Source organism: Pygocentrus nattereri, chromosome 19 (assembly GCF_015220715.1).
Source record: "Pygocentrus nattereri isolate fPygNat1 chromosome 19, fPygNat1.pri, whole genome shotgun sequence".
Classification (NCBI taxonomy): Eukaryota; Metazoa; Chordata; class Actinopteri; order Characiformes; family Serrasalmidae; genus Pygocentrus; species Pygocentrus nattereri.
Window position 1 is genome coordinate 27,471,965 of NC_051229.1, and position 19,914 is coordinate 27,491,878.

The 19,914-nt window shown below is 41.5% G+C and overlaps 1 protein-coding gene across 1 annotated transcript; it reads right to left on the reverse strand.

Moving 5' to 3' along the window:
* Nucleotides 1-9,395: 9,395 nt before the first annotated feature.
* Nucleotides 9,396-13,353, reverse strand: LOC108435701 (alpha-(1,3)-fucosyltransferase 4). Its single transcript, XM_017711704.2, has one exon. The coding sequence runs from the start codon at nt 12,265-12,267 to the stop codon at nt 11,014-11,016; it is 1,254 nt and encodes a 417-aa protein (XP_017567193.2). The 5' UTR covers nt 12,268-13,353; the 3' UTR covers nt 9,396-11,013.
* Nucleotides 13,354-19,914: the final 6,561 nt, after the last annotated feature.

Consider the following 19,914-nt stretch of genomic DNA (forward strand, 5'->3'; position numbering starts at 1 on the left):
GTCTCAGGAAGAACATTCTCTGCTGATGCTCTCTTGGCGATGAGGGTAGGTGTCTTGCTCAAGGATACTTCAGTCATGGACCGTCAGCCGAGGGGGTTAAACCGGCAGTCTTCCGGTCACAGGGCTGGTTCTCTAACCTCCAGCCCACGACTGCCCCAAACAACTATCCAAAACAACCTCTTGTCCGTCTTCTGAGGTTTATGTGTAAAGCTGATAATGGTAAAATTGTGGCACATCTGAAGAAATAAGTTTTTTTGGGGAATGTTTGCATTAACCTGTTAGAAACAAAGGTTCTATTCATGCACATTTCACACTCATAAAGGTCCAACAGTGTAAATGTTCCCTCAAAGGTACAACAGTAGGTTTAATGTCCAACCTTAAGAAAGTTTTTCCTGCCGAAAAATACGAATTTGTACATTTTCATAACTGAATGTTTCAAAACAGAACAGTAAAATAAAAAGCCTGGACATGAGATGGGATATGTGGAGTCAGTACAGCTTAGAAAACATCATTTCGGTGGATTACTGTGCAGTTATTTACCATATGTACCTGAGTAAAGCCACTGAGATGTTGAGGGTTCCACCCCAGTGACGAGAGAGATGCTTTAGTATCTTTATTTCTGAGAGTGCACCATGCCCTACCAAGTGCCTCTCTGCCATGAAAGTATTGTTGAAAGATGTTTAGAGCCAAAGCAGTCTCACAAAATCATCGTAAAACAATATCTCGACTTAATATCAGGCAGCATACCTGTAGCTATTTCATTGAACTGCTTTCTCTGATGTACCTTTTCAGATGTCTGGGTCCTCTGTGAACAATTCTGACTCTATAGATTTCTGACTGGAAAGAAACATTTCACATCAAATTACTGTGAATGACTGTGTTTACAACTTAGCCAGTTGAATAATGCAGAAAATGTTCCCTTTACAGGAGTAAATAAAGGCACTGGAGTTCAGGGAAATAACTTGATTTCACAGACACAGTGGAATTTGTTGTCTGTCTGGATTGCTCTTTGTACAGCAATAAAGAAAGATAGTGAAGTGTTTCATATTCAGTGAAAGCTGTAAGTTACTGAACACACACACACACACACACACACACGCACACTAACTTAGGTCTGCACTTCATGTCCTTCCACTCAGTGAGGTCACTTCAGGGCAGCTGAAGCCCACTGATGCACAGCAGCCTTGAGAGAGAGCAATGCCTGGATAAGAACTGTGAAAATAAGCTGTAGGTTATGTATGAGGGCCGGTGCGGATGGTGGTCATGCAGGGCAGGACGCTGACGCAAAGGCTCTTCTGGTCACAAACTGACTGACCACAAATCCCTGAGCTTCAAGGGGCTTTTTCTATTTTTTTCGTGTATTTTACTTTTCTTCACTTAAGTCAACTTGAATGTTTGTCTGGTTTTATTTACTAAATATTTGTAATTAAATTTGAACATTTTCCATCTGCTTTCACCACTAAAGTTGCACTTTAAAGCATAAAAAATCTATGTTAGAGAAAATGTTATGTCTTGTGCCCAAAAACGACTTTGAAAATGGCACAGAAGTGTCTCTAAACCTTCACACTCATGAAGAGTGTGAGGAACAAACACGCATGTGCTGATTATACAAACAGGAAAACTCCTCCACTCCCTCAGGTTTTCCACACTTTCCTTTACCTTTTCCGCCCCACTTGCCCAAACCGTGCTTTTACTATACACCAACTATGCAATACAAAATGACAAGAGGGTAAATACAGCAGATGAGTTGCTGCACAAAAGCCTCAAACAGCACAACGTTTAATCGTTTCCTCAGGCCTGCGACTTCAAAAACTCCTCTAAAGACTGTCTGCAGTAAAAACACTCCGCTTTAGGAGTGTTATTATTTTCATGGTTGTGACATCATAAAGTTCAAAATGGCCTGTTTTTTGCAACTTTGTTCCCTTATATGTATATTGTACGGGGTACAGCTCATCATCACTGAATGTGTTTGGATTATTCCAGAAAATGAACTTTGGAGCTGTGCAAAAACATTCCGGCAGATTTATTTGAAAATCTGAAAGCGAGTCTCCTGAAACAAATGGACATAAGACTGAAATTTGATATTCTATCGAGGCTTCATGTTGTCACGCATCCCTCCAGCTCTGAAGTGTCCCTGAACTCCATCTGCCGGAATCCTCTGGGAGATCACGTGCCTGCTGACCCCAAGGATGACTCCAATCATCGTTCACACACACACGAATACTAATCTGGATCTCTCGTTCTTCTGGACATGTGATTAGTTAGAGCAGGTATACAGCCCAAAGCTTTTAGATTAGGTTCTTTGTAAGGTTCTGCTTGTTCTTGTGAGAACTGCTGAGCATTATTTTTTCCTGATTGCTCCTTTGTAGGAGGGCATGGTAGCGCAGAGGGTAGTGCTATCGCCTCCTAGCGGTGGGGGCTAGGTTTGATTCCCTGGCTGGGTGACTGGGATTCTGTCTGTGTGGGTTTCCTCCCACAGTCTAAAGACACGTAAACAGGCAAATTCAATTGCCATGTGTTTGTCTGTCTGTCTGCCCTGTGATGGACTAGTGACCTGTCCAGGGTGTATCCTGCCTTCTACCCAATGACTGCTGGGGTAGGCTCCAGCTCCCCCTGTGACCCAGGAGGATAAGTGGCTTAGAAAGTGTTAACGTTTGTATGGATCTTTGGATCTGGTTGCTTGGTTTTGTAATGTTTGTCCTCCTTTGTATTTTGACCTCTCTGGATTTGGCTGTTGTCTGTTCATCGTCTTCGGGTTTTGCCAAAGCCCCAAACAGAAGTAAAACTTCTGTGTTTATCAGCTTCCATTACTTCTTAGCTACATTAACCTAACACCTAATGCCTCAGAGTTGTTCAGGCCAGAACTGAAGCCGAGAACTTCTGACACCAGACACATCGTGGCTGATTGACAGCCGTTTTGTTAAAGAGAATACTGTGTAGATTACATATTTTACCAAAGTGGTCCTTTAAAACCTTTTCAAAGATATTTGCAGAAATAAAGCTGATGCTCATGAGGCCTTTTAGCCCTTTTAAGTTTTTTTGTGGGTCCTCTGCACATATCGTCACATCAAACCTCAATGTCATCCTCCAACTTTATGACTCTAACCCAATGTTTCATGAATAATTCCTAAATGTAATTTAGTCTCCTTGGAATGATAAGCCTTTACAAACGAACCTGCATGCAGAGCCTATGATTTAAAATTCAGAGCAAAGCTTGAATAAAAAGAGGTGAAAAGCAGAACAGAAAGCCACAAGGTGGGTTCAAATCATGGAAAACATTTGAAAGCTTTTTATGGAAAGTTCTATTTAAATGCAACACTCTTCCTGTTTTAGTGTGACTGATTCACCCGACTGGGTGTCTGTGCCTCGCAGGTGATGGACATTTTGATTGTGCCTCATGTGATGAATGGTATGACGAGCCTGCACTCTGACTGGATAATTAGGAATCACTTAAGACCCATTTGTATATGGAGAGATGCTACAAAGGCAGCAGATGTAGCAGATTTGAATATGCAAATTAGCACATCCCTGCATCACCGGTTTGAATGTTGAAACTTTAGAGAACGGAATGAACTCAAAAGTGTCAAAAGAGACAGAAACTAACATTACACAACTGGAGAGACAGATATGTGTGTGGGAGTCGAGTCAAAATAGAACAATGAAACATGCACAGGCACGCATACACATAGACTCTGTATGTACAAAAGTATTGGGACTCCTACACATCACACCTACAGGAGCTTTTATGAATCCCATTCTAATCCCATAGTCATTAATATGGAGTTGGTCCCCTTGCAGCTCTAACAGCTTACACTCTTCTAGGAAGCTTCCTACTAGATTTTAGAGAGAGTCTGTGGGAATTTCTATCCATTCAACCAGAAGAGCGTTTGTGAGGTCAGACACTGATGTTGGACGAAGGGGCCTGGCTCACAAAGGTGTTTGTTGGGGTTGAGGTCAGGGGTCTGTGAGGGTCAGTCAAGTTCTTCCGCACCAAACTCACCCAGTCAGGCCTTTATGGAGCTGCTTTGTGCACTGGGTCTCAGTCATGCTGGAACAGAAAAGGTTCTTCCCCTAACTGTTCCCACAACGTTGGAAGGGTACAATTGTCCAAAATGTTTTGGTGCTGAAGCATTACTATCCCCTTCACTGGGGTTCTAGACCACGCCCTGAAAAACAGCCCTATATCATCATCCCTCCTCCACCAAACTTTACAGCTGGCACAGTGCAGTCAGGCAGGTAAAGTTCTCTTGGCATTCACCAAACCCAGACTCGTCCATCAGGCTGACAGATAGATAAGCTGATTGGTCATGACGTGTATTTACACTCATCTTGTATTTGTTATATTTTTATATTCATATTTTTTTAATATATATTTTTAATATCTGCTGTTAGGCTCTTTGTTAATGTGTGTGTGTTCTGTTGAGGGACTCTCTCGCCCCCTCCTTCAAGAGAGGGAGCTAATGTATAGAATAAGCATGCCAATGTTATGAGAACAGTGTTTGCCAGGGGACCTGATTGCGTTAGAATAAGCTTTTCCAGATGTTTCCTTTTGGGAATGTATGGATATGTGTGTGTCTCTAACCATGTTATGTATGTGCGCACATTCACCATATATAAAGCAGAGGCAGTTTGAAAAAGTTGGAGAATCCCACATTCGGCCTTCAGGACTCTCACAGGGCTTTAACACTGTCTTATTCATTTGAAATAAAGTGGTTCATGTTTAAATCCAGATAGTGTCTACAGAGCTTTCGTCTCCCCACCTACACAACTGAGAATAAACAACAGTCACTCCACAGAATATGTTTCTACTGCTCTGAGTCCAGCGGCAGCGCTTTACACCACTCCATCCAGGAGACCCTGCCACGAAGCTCATGGTGTAAAAATGTAACATTTAAACAACAAAATAATTTACCTGCTCATTTATGGTTGGGGAAATGTTTGTGGACATTAAATGAAATACCTGCAGCTTTACGCAAAAGCCAGCACCCTTCTAGACCAGTCATCTTTGCATAGTGCTCAGTAAGCACTCATCATCAAGCACTCATCTCTGTACCAAAAAGTAAACAGCAACGAGCATTTAAAACCGACAAAACACTCAACAGAAAGAGAAAGACAATGACGGAAGTTCAACAACAAACACGCCGCTGTGATAGTTTACAGTCTTCAGTCTGTATCAGCACCATCTCCTCTGCAGATTCTGCAGTCTGATCAAGAGATCCAAGAGATAAAACTGCAACGGGACAGACTTTTGGCTGACAGGGCTTTAAGCCGTTGCCCTCCCCTCAGTGGAGTTCTCTGAAATAATCCTAGAAATGATCCGTAATCGAGATTCATCATAATAAACACAGTTTATAAACAATGTTTTTAGATGCTTTCTCTATTTTCTCTCTATTATTAATTGCAGGCAAAATCAAGTATAGATACAAATTTTAACAAATTAAGCTCCAAATTTGTCTCTTTCATCATCCAACTTACTGAGTAGAACATCTTAATCTACAGCTTTGCAGTAGTTTATATGGAACATGCACTACGAGAATAAAACCAACACACACACACACACACTCAGAAATACAAACACACACACACACATACACACACACACACACTCAGAAATACAAACACACACACACACACACACACACCTGACTAAACGTTTTACTGATGTAAACTTTAAACCTTTGTGTTACTGTAATGTAACCAGCTCCCACAATTTAAGCTGATGAACAAATTAAAAGATGTCTATAGTTGACAAATGAATAAAAAGCCTTTTGAGTGAATTACAAACACAGTCATAGCTCAAACAACCACAGTACACAGAGACGTAAAGTAAGGAGACGCTTCAATCTCGATCATGACAAAGCCATTCAACAAATGAACACATTCACAGCACAGTGCACACAACACACAACACACAACTCCGCTGCTCTCACTTCAGCTCATATATTCATCACCTTCCCTCAAACTCACTTCACAGCACACACTGAACAGAGCAGCGTGTGTGTGTGTGTGTGTGTGTGTGTGTGTATGAATGAATATATTTAACACACGTCTCTCGATTCAAGGACATTCTAAAAACCTTTAATTAACATTAAGATTGTGTTTCTGCTCTTTATTCACTAGTAATGAGAATGGAAACTCGGCAATTTGACTATCAGTTTTATAATTATAAACAATTGGAATCATTTTCAATAAAGCATGCCCTCATTATTTGGGCATTATTGAAGCAAAAATTATTGATAATGTACTGTTTCTATCCTGCGACCAGAGGGAAAAGTGGCTTAGAAAATGTGTGTGTGTGTGTGTTTTGTTTCTATTGTCATTTTTATTGTGCTGTAAATAAATAAAGTTTCTTTAGTCACATTTGTGTATCTAAGTGTATGATAGAAAATAATTCTAACCATAATTCAATACCATAAATTGATGTTGAATTAATTTCCCAAAAACCATCAAATCATTGTGAAACCTGAAGTTCAACTGCTTCATAAAGAATCAGATCAAACTGTGGTGTCAGCATGAGTGAATTTAATTGTTTAAGAAATGATTTAAAAATTTCACCATGATTCACTGTGATTCTTCAAAAAATGATCCAATCTCAAATTTCCCTTTGATTCAAATTTATTCCTAAAGAAATGATTCCATCTCAAATCATTCTGACACTTGAGATGGAATTATTTACCAAAGAATCAAAGTGAATCATGGTCAAATTTGAGAGTGAATCAGTTCCTAAGCAATTCACTCAAATCTTTATGACCTATGAGTCATTTCCTACAAAATAAAATGCACTCATAGTGGAATATGAGAATGAATCATTCCCTAAAGAATCTAATTAAATTATGAAATTTGAGACTCAATCATTTGCTAATGAACCTACTCGAATCAAAGTGAAATTTTAAATGGAATAATTTCCTGAATAATTAAATTGAATCATAGTGAAATCTGAGACTGAATCATTTCCAAATGAATCAAACTGGAATGTGGTGAGATATGAAAATAAAAATATCCAGAAGAATCGAATGAAATTGTGGTGAAATATTACAGTGACTCGTTTTCTAAAGAATTGTGGTGAAATTTGAGAACGCATTGTTTCTTAAAGAATCCAACTAAACTGTGATTAGATTTGAGAGCAAACTGTTCATTATAATATAAAATTGAATTGTGCTAAATGTTTATGAAACATTGACCAGGTGCCAAAGAATCATAATTACTCAATCGTCTTCAGGTGTATGTCCCTCAAATTTATTTTTTAAAAATCGCGCAGCGTTATGAAGAGGTGAACTGTTATAACAGAATGAACTGGCAGAGCCTCACTGATAACTGGGAGAACTCAGGAACAGGTCTATAAGTGTAACATGTTTGATTCCCATCACCTGGAATCAACCTGACATGGCTTTTTGTTTCGTGTTTGAAGTCCTAGTATGGTGATCTGCTATCATTACCATTTCAACATGAAAGACTGCAAATACAGAGCTGATGCTTCTGGGAAATTAAAGCTGTTGTCCACTCTCTAATTACAGCTCTCAACATCTCTAAAGTAACAGTATTACAAATAAATGGCCTACAAATGAACCGGGAGCCAGTCTGAGACCGTCTCATATGCTTATAGATACTATTATAGTTCATTAAAGTGATGCAAGAGATGCTCATGGATGAATTCGGATATGGCTGGACATCCCATTCAAAATGATGCTTTGGCAAAGTATCAAATGTTGCCTAGACCCTCAAATAGATATGTTTATGTTTTTTTCTGTCAGTCTATGACAGGGGTCAACAATACATGACTCTTTTACTGTCCTGTTGTGGCTCCACAGCAGAATCAGATCAGTAGGTAATAAAATAATCCTCCTCTACAGTAAAATAAAGCTCTGCTGATCCTTCAACACAGTTTAACAGTGAATGGTCTTAAACGCTGGAGTTAATGTAGAACTGCTGATTCACCCTTTAACCCTGAAGATCAGTGCAGACAACACAGACAACAGTCTTGCCCAGCTAGTAGATAACGAAACAACAAAGAGAGATTTAAGACGAACATCGATAATCTGGGGATGAATGACTTATTTGTGTTTATAATCACTCCAGCTCGTTTCCTGTTATGTCTCATCTGTAATGAGAAACTGAGAAACATTAAAAAGTCGTGAAGCTGAAGTCAGATTCTTGTTCGCCAACTTATTGTTCGAATGGTCTCATTCCACCTTGAATGGCGCAGAAGTTACATTCTGAGGTGCCGTTTATGATGGAACGCGAAAATTCCAACAAGAAGTTGGTGAACGAGAAGCGACTTCAGCCTCATGAAAAGTCAAATGTTAAAAGGCATTTTACAAGAAACTGTTCTACTTTTGTAGAAAGGTTTCCTGCCAGAGATGTGAGAAAGGCAGCTATAGCTGAGCTAAAGATTAAAGCAAAGCTACGTAATTCTGCGTTGTTTATATTATATTTTTATCATATACCGGGACATCAGCACATACTGAGACACTGTCAGGTGTAATACCCGTCCTCACCACCAGAGGTCAGCCTCAACTGAATACTTACATTCTCCCTTGTTGCACCCTGACCCCTCACCTGCAGCTCATTCCCCCCACACTGAGTCAGTGTGAGGTATTGCCAGTTATACTGCATACCAAGCCTTGTTACCTCACTGTTGATGTTTCCGGATTGCTTTCACTCTGTCCCTGTGATGCTGTTGCTGATTTTGGACTTTTCTTGTGTTTTGACCTTTGGCCTGTTTTTTGACTCTGGTTCTGTTCTATTTGTGTTTTGGATTAAATGGGATTATGGATTCTACTCATTCTGGAGAGTCTTCCTTATAGACACGTTTACAGCAAAGATGGTAAAATGGACATAAAATATTGTAACATCAAAGGTGGTTTGATTTCGAAAGGCTTTTCCTAATAATTGGGTTGCGACCCCTGGTCTGTGGTATTCTTTAATCTCTAAAAATGGACAAAAGTGTACCACATAACTCAAAACAGTAATACCAGCCACAGTGAAGTCCGCATTTTGTCCATTTTGTAGCTAACTGTACTTCACACGGTGTCAGAAACCACATGAACAAGACGTTTGACGTCTGTTAAGACTAATGTGACTATTAAGAGTGAGTAGGTGATGACTCAGGAACGCAGTTTCAGACAGCAAACATCTTGTTTACATTTCAGGTTAGGAAGAGATTGTAAATCTGAGGTTAATTAAATCTTTGCCTCAGTAAGTGTAAGGGTAGAAGTAAGGGTGGGGTATATAAACGTCCATCTCCCGTCTGATAACCCCCCCCCCCCCCACCCACCACAAATGGGGGTGTAACCATTCATAACAAACTAGTTTATGTGGGGCTCCCTCAGGAATGAACCTTGAACCTTGGACCTTTCAGATCTTCCTCGTAAACTAGTCTTTTTTGTTTTCTAATTGTTCTATCAGGTTTCACCGTGATTCACTGGTTCACTGTTTCTCATGCACCTTCAGCCAAAGGATGGAGTTTATACACATAAAAATGGTTGGAATACATCTTTTTTAAGCCACATCCAAAACCAAAATCTCCCCTAATACATTACATCATAAAGGCACAGTCACATCAGCATTTCTCACATTGAGCTCAACCACTGCTAGAAAGGCAGCACAGACAAGCACAGCGTGTGTTCCGCATGCAGGTATGCGGGTCCTGATTTCCATGCAGGTCTATGACATTTTTGCAGCAGGGAAGACAATTTGAACCTTTGACCATCAGCACTGCACATACAAAATGAACAGAATGCTAATTTAACCTGTATTTAAGCATAAACCCTTTACAGTTCTTCAAAAATTGACATACACAAACACATGAAACAGGGACTGCATGATACATAGCCAATTGGGAAAATGTATTATTTTATCTATATTTGTTCTTTAAATCTTTGTGGTAGATGCCAGCCTGCAATGTTAGCTCCTTGGCTAACTGCAGCTGCACACAAATCACCACACTGTTACCAATCAAGCCAGTTATCTCTATATATTTTTGGCACAAAACTGCTGTTTATGGTAGGTGAGTTTGCCAGCTTACTCACTGCTGTATTAGCTGCTTGGCTAACTGCAGCTGCACACATTTCCCCACTGCTGCCCAGCACATCAGTTATCTATATGTTTTTGCTACAGAGTTGTGTGCAGCATTGTACTATTGCAAGTATATATTTATGTGGTATTCTTAAGTCACCGCTTGACCCATCTCTACTCACATGTGGTATCAGCTACTTCATTTTCCCCTGCAGATATAGCGCCCCCTCAATGTAGCTGGTCATAATAGCACATAATAGACTTAGACAAAATGCAGGATTATTTATCACCAATCTTCTGTCCAGCTACCACAACCAATTTCACAAAGAAACCTGAACTGCTGATGTCTACTGTGTCTGAGGCTTAACAATTGGTTCATGACTACAGTGGCTCCAGTGTTTAATTGAAGAAGCAAACTTGACACCAAATATGTCTTGGCCAATTGACTTCAAGTGGGCTGAGGAGAGCAAAATGTCAATTTGATTTTTCAATTAATCGTTCTTTTATGCAAAAAGAAACCATGCAAATCATTATGTTTTGCATAGAACAGGAAAAAAGAAACAAGGAACAACACCTGCAACTAATGTAATGTTTTGCATTGTATGTGCCATATGGCTATGGCAAACTAACCCGCAATACATTTGATTAACAACAGTAAACAAATGTGTATGAACTCTTTTCAATGTACTAGAAAGCATCATATAAATATCAACTCAATTGTACTCAATGACAGCTCTTTGTGTTCAGTCCTGGTAACAGGCAGTAGGTCAATATAGGCCAGTGCTTGGTCCTGCGGTAATCAGCTTGTCAGTTAGCTGATTTGTTCTGTCGTGTTTGAATAACACCAAAATACACAAGGCAGGGGTTTTCCATAATAGCATGGAGAATCACTGACTCCAGTTCGGTAAAACTGCATTCATCATATTCCAGTATATCCAAACTAATCCTATGTTTCCTACATCCTATACTAGTCCTGTAGTTATTGTTCTAACATGTCCGTCAAGAGTTGAACCAGATTTCTAAGTGTTTTACTGTTTTCTTCTGTTTGCGGCTGGCTTGCACAGCCTGGCAGGCAGCACAGTAATGTTCTGCCCAAAATGAGGCCACATGCACGCTGTAGTCCCGCCTCCAGGCCAGATAGCGCCCATACTCAGTGGGGTTTCGATCAAGGTACATGAGGTACGCGGCGAGTGCCCGGGGCGATTTGAAGTCATGGACGTGGATGAAAGCGTCGGGAGGCAGGAAGCGCTCGTAGTTTTCCCGTGGTGGCCCCAGCACCACGGGCACAGCGCCAGCCTGGAGGGCATTATGCCACAGTTTCTCGGTAATATAGTCTGTGTGGAGGGAGTTCTCGAAAGCCAAGTAGAACTTGTAGTTGGAGATGGTCTGCAGCACGCTTTCGTTGACCAGACGTAGCGCCCGGCGGCCATAGATGTCCACTCGGATGTAACGGCGAAGCCGCCAGTAGAACTGAACCCTCTCTTGCTCCTCGTTCCAGTTGCTGATCACCCAGGCGACCAATGCCGGGTGCCTGAGGCCAGACTGATCATGATGCCACCGTACATGAGAGTTGTTACCGTGGTGAACTACTGTGTGGTTGCTGTTGTTACCATGGTGATCTGTCAGTTGGGCGTTGTGGTTGTTGCCATGCTGATCTGCCTGAGAGTCACTGCCACGGCGACCCATGGGAAGGCCGACGTTATTGCCATGGTGGTTCATTGGAGGGTTGTCAACACTTTCATAGCGACGACGCTGGAGGTACCCGTAGGGCAAGAAGATGTCAGAGCCGAAGCGATAGGACATAGTCAGGTTGAAAAGCCTGTCCAGACCATCCAGCCAGGGTGAGTGAGAAGGGGATTCGAAGTTCATCCATATCCATTTCTGCCCCTCAGGGCGCGGGAGCTGTGGGAGTTCCTCGGGCTCTTGCACCAGCTCGCGGTGGTGCATGATCACTGCATTGGCGCGTGAGTATTCAGCCCTGTCCTGTGTCAGTGTGCACCCACGCACACCATAGCTCATCGCACAGTCTGGGAGTGCTGGCTTATTACCAAATGGCGCCCACCACAGGAGGAGCAGCATCACCTGCGCATCTGAGTCTCCAGAATCCAAGTCTTCAGAATCCAGGCTAGCCCCTGGTGCAAGAGCATGGGGCACAGCTAGCATGAGCAACATGAGCACTGGCACAAGCGGTGCGAGGCGACGCAGACACCTCATGCACCCTCTTTTGCTCATGTACGCAGACAAAACTGCCATAAATTCCAACGCAAATGAGTCTTTTCAGACTTCCTCCGTAAACTATCCCCAGTTTCTTCCTTGCAAGCCCTTTACTGCCCTTTTATTACTCCAGACCGTCCTTTCTTCACAGTCTTCCTGCTTTTCCTGCCCCCAATACCCCCAAAATGTTTGTTGTGTAGTCTTCCCCTTCCACTACTACGATTAACACTCTATTCGTTTCCTCACTATTTTCCTCCCTTTATTACCCTGTTAACAACCCCACATAGTACATTTCTCACAGCTTACCTTCTTCAATTGCCCATTAACACCCGACACCTTCCCTTCCCCAATGTCCTTCTCCTTTTCTTGTGCCCTTAGTACCTTATACAGTCCTTTCCTCCTTCTGTCACTTCCTTGCTTGCAGTCTTCTTCTTCTTATTGCCAATTTAATTCCCCAAGCCTATTTCCTTCCCCCTCAGTACCCCAAAAGTTTCCCTCAGTCTTTCTCCATGCTGCCTCTTTAAAAACCCAAAGTCCCTTCCTTCTTCTGTTGCCCCCTCAAATACCATTAAACTCCTCACAGTCTTACTATTTACTGCCTCTTTAACACCCCCTACAGCCAGTTCCACTTACTATTCCACCTTCCACTTTCAGTAGCCCCTTCACACCAAAACTCCATTCTTTAGAGTTTCCTTCCTTTTCTTGGCCTGTTGGTATCACAAAACTCCTTTCTTCTCAGTCAATCCTCAGTTCCTCCAAAACTCCCTTCCTCTCAGTCTTGTTCCTTCCAGGCTTCAGTCTGCTTCCCACTGTTGTCTCTGAGCAGCCCGGACAGTCTCCTCCTCAGATTTCTTCTTTTAACTCCTTTAATCACCCACACAGTCTTCTACTCCTTCAATAAACACGTAGCCTTGCTCCATTTCTTACCCCAAACTCTGTAAAAAAGGCCACACACATTCCAACACACTCTGCACTCCTCCACTGAATACCTCACTCTGTCACTCCTTGGTGTTTCAGCACGTGCAGAACCAGTTCTCCCATCGCTCAGCAATTTCGGCTTCTGTGTTCTTCCTCATTGCATTGTACAGCAGACCGAGCTCAGCCCACCCTGCCTCCCACAGCCACTCTGACAGCCTGTTTACTCTTCAAACTACCCCTCTATAAAAACCCTAAACGTGGCAAACGCGGCTGAGCTGCAGCCTAAAGGCTCCTTTGTTTACTCTGCGCTCGCCTGCAGCAGTGGGTGCGAGAGGGAGGCTCCAAATCACTCTCAATAAGCCTGGCTTCTCTACGCGGCCACTGGGCCACAGTTAAATATAAATACACTTTAATAACTACATTGAATATGAAGGGAATCGACTCCTTCATCCAGCCACTTCATGAAAGAAGACGTTCAATCGAAATAGCTAATGTTGCTAAGAATAATAAAAGCAAACAGCGACCAATTCAGCAGCACAATTATCAAACATGATTAGTGTTTTTGGCTTTGCTTGTAAAGGTAGTCAACACATTCATCCCGCCAGTTCATTAAGGGAAAGGGTCAGCAAAAAGCTGATGTTGCTGGCAAGAAATAAAAACAGCCACCAATTACTATACAGTGGAGAGGTAATTTAGTACTATAGGTGTTAATGCAAAACTAATTACTGCTAATTATTGTTACACTGCATCCATTAAAGGGACACTCTGGCCAAAATGAAAGAGATAACCATAATGACGTGTTGTTAACGCGTTCACTCGCCTCCTATAGAGTCTAGAGTGAGATTTTCCAATTTAAAGACTAGAAAACCCCCCTTCTGATGATGTATATTGAAGGAGGAGCTTTTGAAAAGATGATTTTGGGTAGATGTTTGAGGGTGGGCTGTTTTTTCTAGCAGGCCAATGTAATTTACAATTTTGCTTGACAGTTGAGGGAGGAGCAGCACTAATGCTAGCTTCGCTGAATCTATTAGCTCAGTGGCTCGGCTCGCAGGACTGGTTGACACCACAGAGATTCCCAATGGGTAATTGACGAGTTTGGTTTATGCATTTTGGGCACTGCAGTGAGAGAACACTGATGAAAAAACAAGATCAAATAAAAAATCTAACCAATAAGGCTGCACTACAGAATACTGATCAACAAACAAGTAACAAATTAACATTTTTATAAAAAGGTTTCATATAAATACCTCAAATGCTCCTGTGGAGATGGTGTCTGACAATTTGGCATGGAAATTTGATATCTGTTGCATTTTTATGGAATTGGTGGCTGGAAATTTGGCGTAAATGTTCAATTTTTTGTATTTGTTATGTACTTAGTGCCAGATAATTTGGTATGCAAATGTATTGTTTATTACATTTTTATGACACAGGTGCCAATTTTTTGAGTGAATTTACTATTTTCTAGTTTTTTTTGGCAGTGGTGCCAGAAAAGTTGTAATGTCAATTCACTTTTTTACAATATTAGTGCTTGAATTGATCATTTATTTGTATCTTTATGGCATTAGGACTCTCTCTGTGGTTCGTGGGACAACCACACTGGTTATATAAATAAATAAATTTAAAAAGACTTTCCATTTAAAATTCTCTAGTGAGAGTGCTGTGTTTGCTTTTGGCTGCTAGTTTTAGGCCGGAGCGCCGTGCCCCAATAAGGCCTGTGATGAGTAATGTAGCTCAAAGCCACACTCAAAAACCTACTGTTACTGCAACAAATCAAGCAGAAGTAGCTCAGGAAAAACAACCTGTGTGGGTACAATAGAAACACAGTGGAACTTCCAGCATCTACCCATATAGGAACTGGAGTTTGTAACCCTATTCCTCTCTTTTAGGTCTAAAGAAATGTTAAGCCTCTAAAGTGAGAGGTGTGGGAAACAGCAAAGCAGTGCAGGAGCTGAACCAGCAGAACACAATTCAGTTCAAGTCGTTAGGAGTTACATTTCAAGAACTAGCAAGTAATTGAGTAAAAAGTACTTTTTTAATAATAAGCTTTAGTACAATTGAAAAGGTCATTTAAAAATGAGGAATTTTACCACAACATGATCACATGAATTGTGGCGACACACTGATTGGCTACTCACTACTAATGTCTCACTGATGGGATTATCACTGTCCCAACTGCTCTGTACTGTTTTGGTAGTCTAAGTAGTTAAAAAGCAAAAAAAAAAGTTGATACTACACTTACTAAACCTCCATTACATTAAAACAGCCTCCTTGTTGCAGTGACATTGACACGGTGGTGCACAGCACTGCTCTGTCTGATCCACTCGCACCAGCACAACACACACTAACACATCAGCACCACGTCAGTTTTACTGCAGTGCTGAGAATGATCCACCACCCAAATAGTACCTGCTCTGTGAGGGTCCATGGGGGTCCTGACCACTGAAGAACAGGGTAACAGAATATCAGAGAAACTGTAGAACTACGAAGTGAAACTATACGGTCAGTGGAGCTGATAAGATGGACAGTGTAGAAATAAGGAGGTAGTTTTAAAGTTATGGTTGATTGTACAGTACATGTGTGTATGTCTTCTGTTCTGAAACCTGGCTGCTAAACTGATGACCACGAATCCATCCACATCCCCCAGCTTGTCAGGAACCAACACATAAAAATGGCAAATTCATTCACTGAATTATAAAGAATCAAAAGCATAAAAATACCTTAAATGCCACATTTTCCATTTTCTTACTCCTGTGGTGTTGGTGCTGAAAATGTGATGTGTTAGATTTTTATTGAACTGGAAACTGAAAATTTGGTGTGAAATTTTTGTATTTTTTATGTTATTAGTGCCAAATAATTTGGTATGCAAATGTTTGCCACTTTTTGAGCGAATTTACTATATTGCTTGTATTTTTATGGTATTCGTTCCAAATAATTTGTTGTGCAAATTCACCATTTATCACATTTTATGACATTAGTGCCAATTTGGTGAAAAAAATGTACAATCTTTATAGTTCCTACCTTTTAGTTTATTTTTTATTATATTTCCATTCAAATTCAGCATGTGTTGCATTTTTACAACATGGGCATCCAACAATTTGTTGCACAGGTTTCTTTGTTTTCTGAATATTTAAACTCAATTAACCACCTTTTGGGCTACAGACTATAAAACACTGACACTTTGCTGTCCTTGAGCAAAACCCCTTAAGGCTCAACACATCCACATGATAGCAGGCTGTCAGTGAGTGTGCACTTTCCCCAAGTGCTGAAGATAAATACCACACACACACACACACACACACACACACACACACACACACACACACACACACACACACACACACACACCTCTCAGTGTTTTTCCACTTCCTAACAATAGACCCTCAGTACAGGCTGGGGGAAATGTATTCAGAGGATTCTCTCTGTGGTTCCTGGGAAGCTACAGCTACACTGCTTAAATAAATGAATTAAATAAAAAGTAGACACACCTTTAAAAAATCCAGCAAAAGTGCTGTGTTATGTTTTTGCTGACCAGGCCTGTTGATGTGGGCGATCTCTTTGCCTGTTTGTAGGTTTGGGACCAAAATACACAACATGAAGTCTGAACTATCTGTGAGGTGGGTGTTTTATGGTTATGGTTTTGGTTTCAGGCACAACATCAGCGAATACTTCAGCAAGAACTTTTCAACTATTTCCAAAAATTCAAATGCAAGTTTCACACTCATCTTTTCACATGCACAGCACGACTTCGAAGAAGTGTTTGTTGAATAAACAAAACCTTACTGCGCCGTTTTACACATACATCTGCCAGGACCAAGGGCTGTCCCCTTCAACCCCAGCCCGCCAACAGAATGTTATGAATAAGAAAGAAATCTTTTAATACTGGCTAAATACTTACACTAATAACTGCCTAGTAAAAAATTCTCAAAAGACGTCAAAAAGGAAAGAGCATTCAGACGCTGACGTAGTGGAAGAGGGAAAAAGGCTTCTCCTTTATTTCAGCATCGAGTGGCTCAGGGTCTCAGGAGACCCCAACTGTGTATATACAGTGTTCCAAACCACAGTTTATACCATTTATCTGGGGTAGTTTGATGTCCCCCACCTTACTTCTCAAATTTTGATATTAGCTCATTCTCTATTAGGTGCATCTCTTCGTCCATCAGTTTGGTCATCGCATGTCGAGCTCACTTCTAAAAGCTGCTTTCAGCCGGTTTTCACCAGCCTGCTTTACCTTTCAAGGTCAACTTGGCCCTCTCTTCACTGGGTCAGCAGGTACACACAGGCCTCTCTGTGAACCCAGTGGTTTGTCCAGTGTCTAGAATCTCCTATGCAGACAGACTGATGCCCACCCTTTGTGAGAGTTAATATTCTCTGTTAGCCAATACTTTTGATTAAGAGAATATTAATTAAGAGAATATTTAATCAAAATCTGTTACTTTCCTCAGATGATATGACTGGGGAAGCACTAAGGTGTCTGACTAATCAGCATCCGCAGAGAATTAGAACAAAATCATTGCTGTGACGTTTTTTGCTGTGAGATTTGCCAGTTTTTTTAAAACTGATTTGATGTTTTATTTATTGTCCTCCAGAAAAGCAGAACTACAGAGCCCCGTTGATGACACCCCATATAAATAACAACAATGCATGGCCACGACTTAGCAAGACGTGGGAATGAGATAATTAAGTGACCCTTATTAGTCCCACAATGGGGAAATGAATGCCGTATTAACACATAGAAACAATTTGTTTGTTGTTGTAGATGTCAGAACAAGATAGTTAAGTTGACTTAGTAAGACATGGGAATGAGATAATTAAGTTGTGGCCATGACTTCCTAAGATGTGTTAGGGCATGGAAAGCAGATACTAATGTATGGCCATACCTTAGTAAGGCATGATAGCGAAATAATTAAGTCACGGCCATGACTTCCTAAGACGTGGGAATGAGATAATTAAGTCATAGCCATGTTCACGAGTGATGGTAAAAGGGAGCGGGAGATTGACAGGCGGATTGGTGCTGGGTCAGCAGTGATGCGGGCTCTTTACCGGTCTGTTGTGGTAAAGAAAGAGCTGAGCCATAAGGCAAGGCTCTTGATTTACTGGTCGATCTACGTTCCCACCCTCACCTATGGTCATGAGCTTTGGGTAATGACCGAAAGAACGAGATGGCGAATACAAGCGGCCAAAATGAGTTTCCTCCGCAGGGTGTCTGGACTCTGCCTTAGAGATAGGGTGAGAAGTTCGGTCATCCGGGAGGGACTCGGAGTAGAGCCGCTGCTTCTTCACGTCGAGAGGAGCCAGCTGAGGTGGTTCGGGCATCTGGGTAGGATGCCTCCTGGACGCCTCCCTCGGGAGGTGTCACAGGCAAGTCTACCCAGGAGGAGACCCCGGGGGAAGACCCAGGACACGCTGGCATGACTATATCGCCCAGCTGGCCTGGGAGCGCCTCGGAATCCCCCCCAGGTAGCTAGTGGAAGTGCAGTTCCCTCAAAAGTACATCAGTGGTTTTAAGGTCCAATGGCGAACCTTAAATAAGTTTTTCCAGTTCGTATTTGTGCCTTTTCATAACTGAATGATGACAAAGCTGGTGGTCCACTGGCGTTTTGCTCAGTGTTTTCTAGGCGGCCCACTGGTGGTTAAGCAGAGTAACAAAATTCCACATATCACTGCTTCATTAGAGAGCTTGAAGAAGCTCTTCTGTTATCTCTACTGTTATCTCTCATACTTCTTTTTATTCTTCTTCCAAACTTTCCTGTGATTAAAACAGCCCGAACCGCTTAATGTACAGACTCCGTTCAAACTGCGTTTTGAAGGTCTCGGTGCTGTGACTTGTGCTCTGTATGTTTGGAGTAGATTGGATTGGTAGTTTTTAATAATATTAAGTTTAAAAATTAAAAACCTCCCATAAGAATTTTCAGTTTTAAATGGTAGAGAAACTCATCCTTTCTGAAACCTCAAAATATCTCATCACTTTATCAATGAGCTTTAGAGTTATGAGCATTTGTTGGCACTAGGCCCAGAAAACTGCCCCATTCACTCCCATGTAAATTTCTCAGAATCAGAATCTGCTTATTTCAGGATTTTCTCTGTGTTTAACTCGTCATAACTCAGACATTTTCTCCTCAATACACACAGCATTACACCTAAATAATCCCCAAGGGGTTTCATCTCACACCATCTATCCGGTGAAGCGACAGAGTAAACATTTCCCGAGTTATGACTGTTTGTTCAGAGGGTGCAAATCAGACTCAAACAAGGCTTCTCCACTAAGAGCTGCATAATAACAGAGTGACAGTTCATTTGAATGGACCACCCCCCCCCCAACACACACATCTCTCCCTCTCACACACACACAGACACACACAGACACACACCCACACCACAGACACACAGACACATACCTAAGGAGGTGTTGTTCAACTACACAGAAACACACACAAACACACACACTTGCAGTTCATTCAGGAAATGCACATCTAATTTAGTTTGGACTTCCACACAGTTTTCTTTGTTTGGTTCTCCAACAGTTCTGGACACAACCTCGAATTTCAGTCTTGGCAAATACGCCAAAGATAAAGTGACACGACTGTCTGAGGTGAGCTACAGTGATATGAATGCCTGGATTTCTGAGGTTAGTAAATAAAGGCGTTCACACACTGCCCATTCTTATGAAAAGGGCCAGTTACTGTTTGACTGCTTATCTCAGGTTGATATCAGTCAATTAAGGGGGAACCTGAGCTGTGAGTCATCATGCCTGACTCAAGTGCTCGTCTC

What these genes read in the sequence shown, in the direction of transcription:
- LOC108435701 (XM_017711704.2), bottom strand. Translation starts at nt 12,267, where the DNA reads ATGGCAGTTTTGTCTGCGTACATGAGCAAAAGAGGGTGCATGAGGTGT.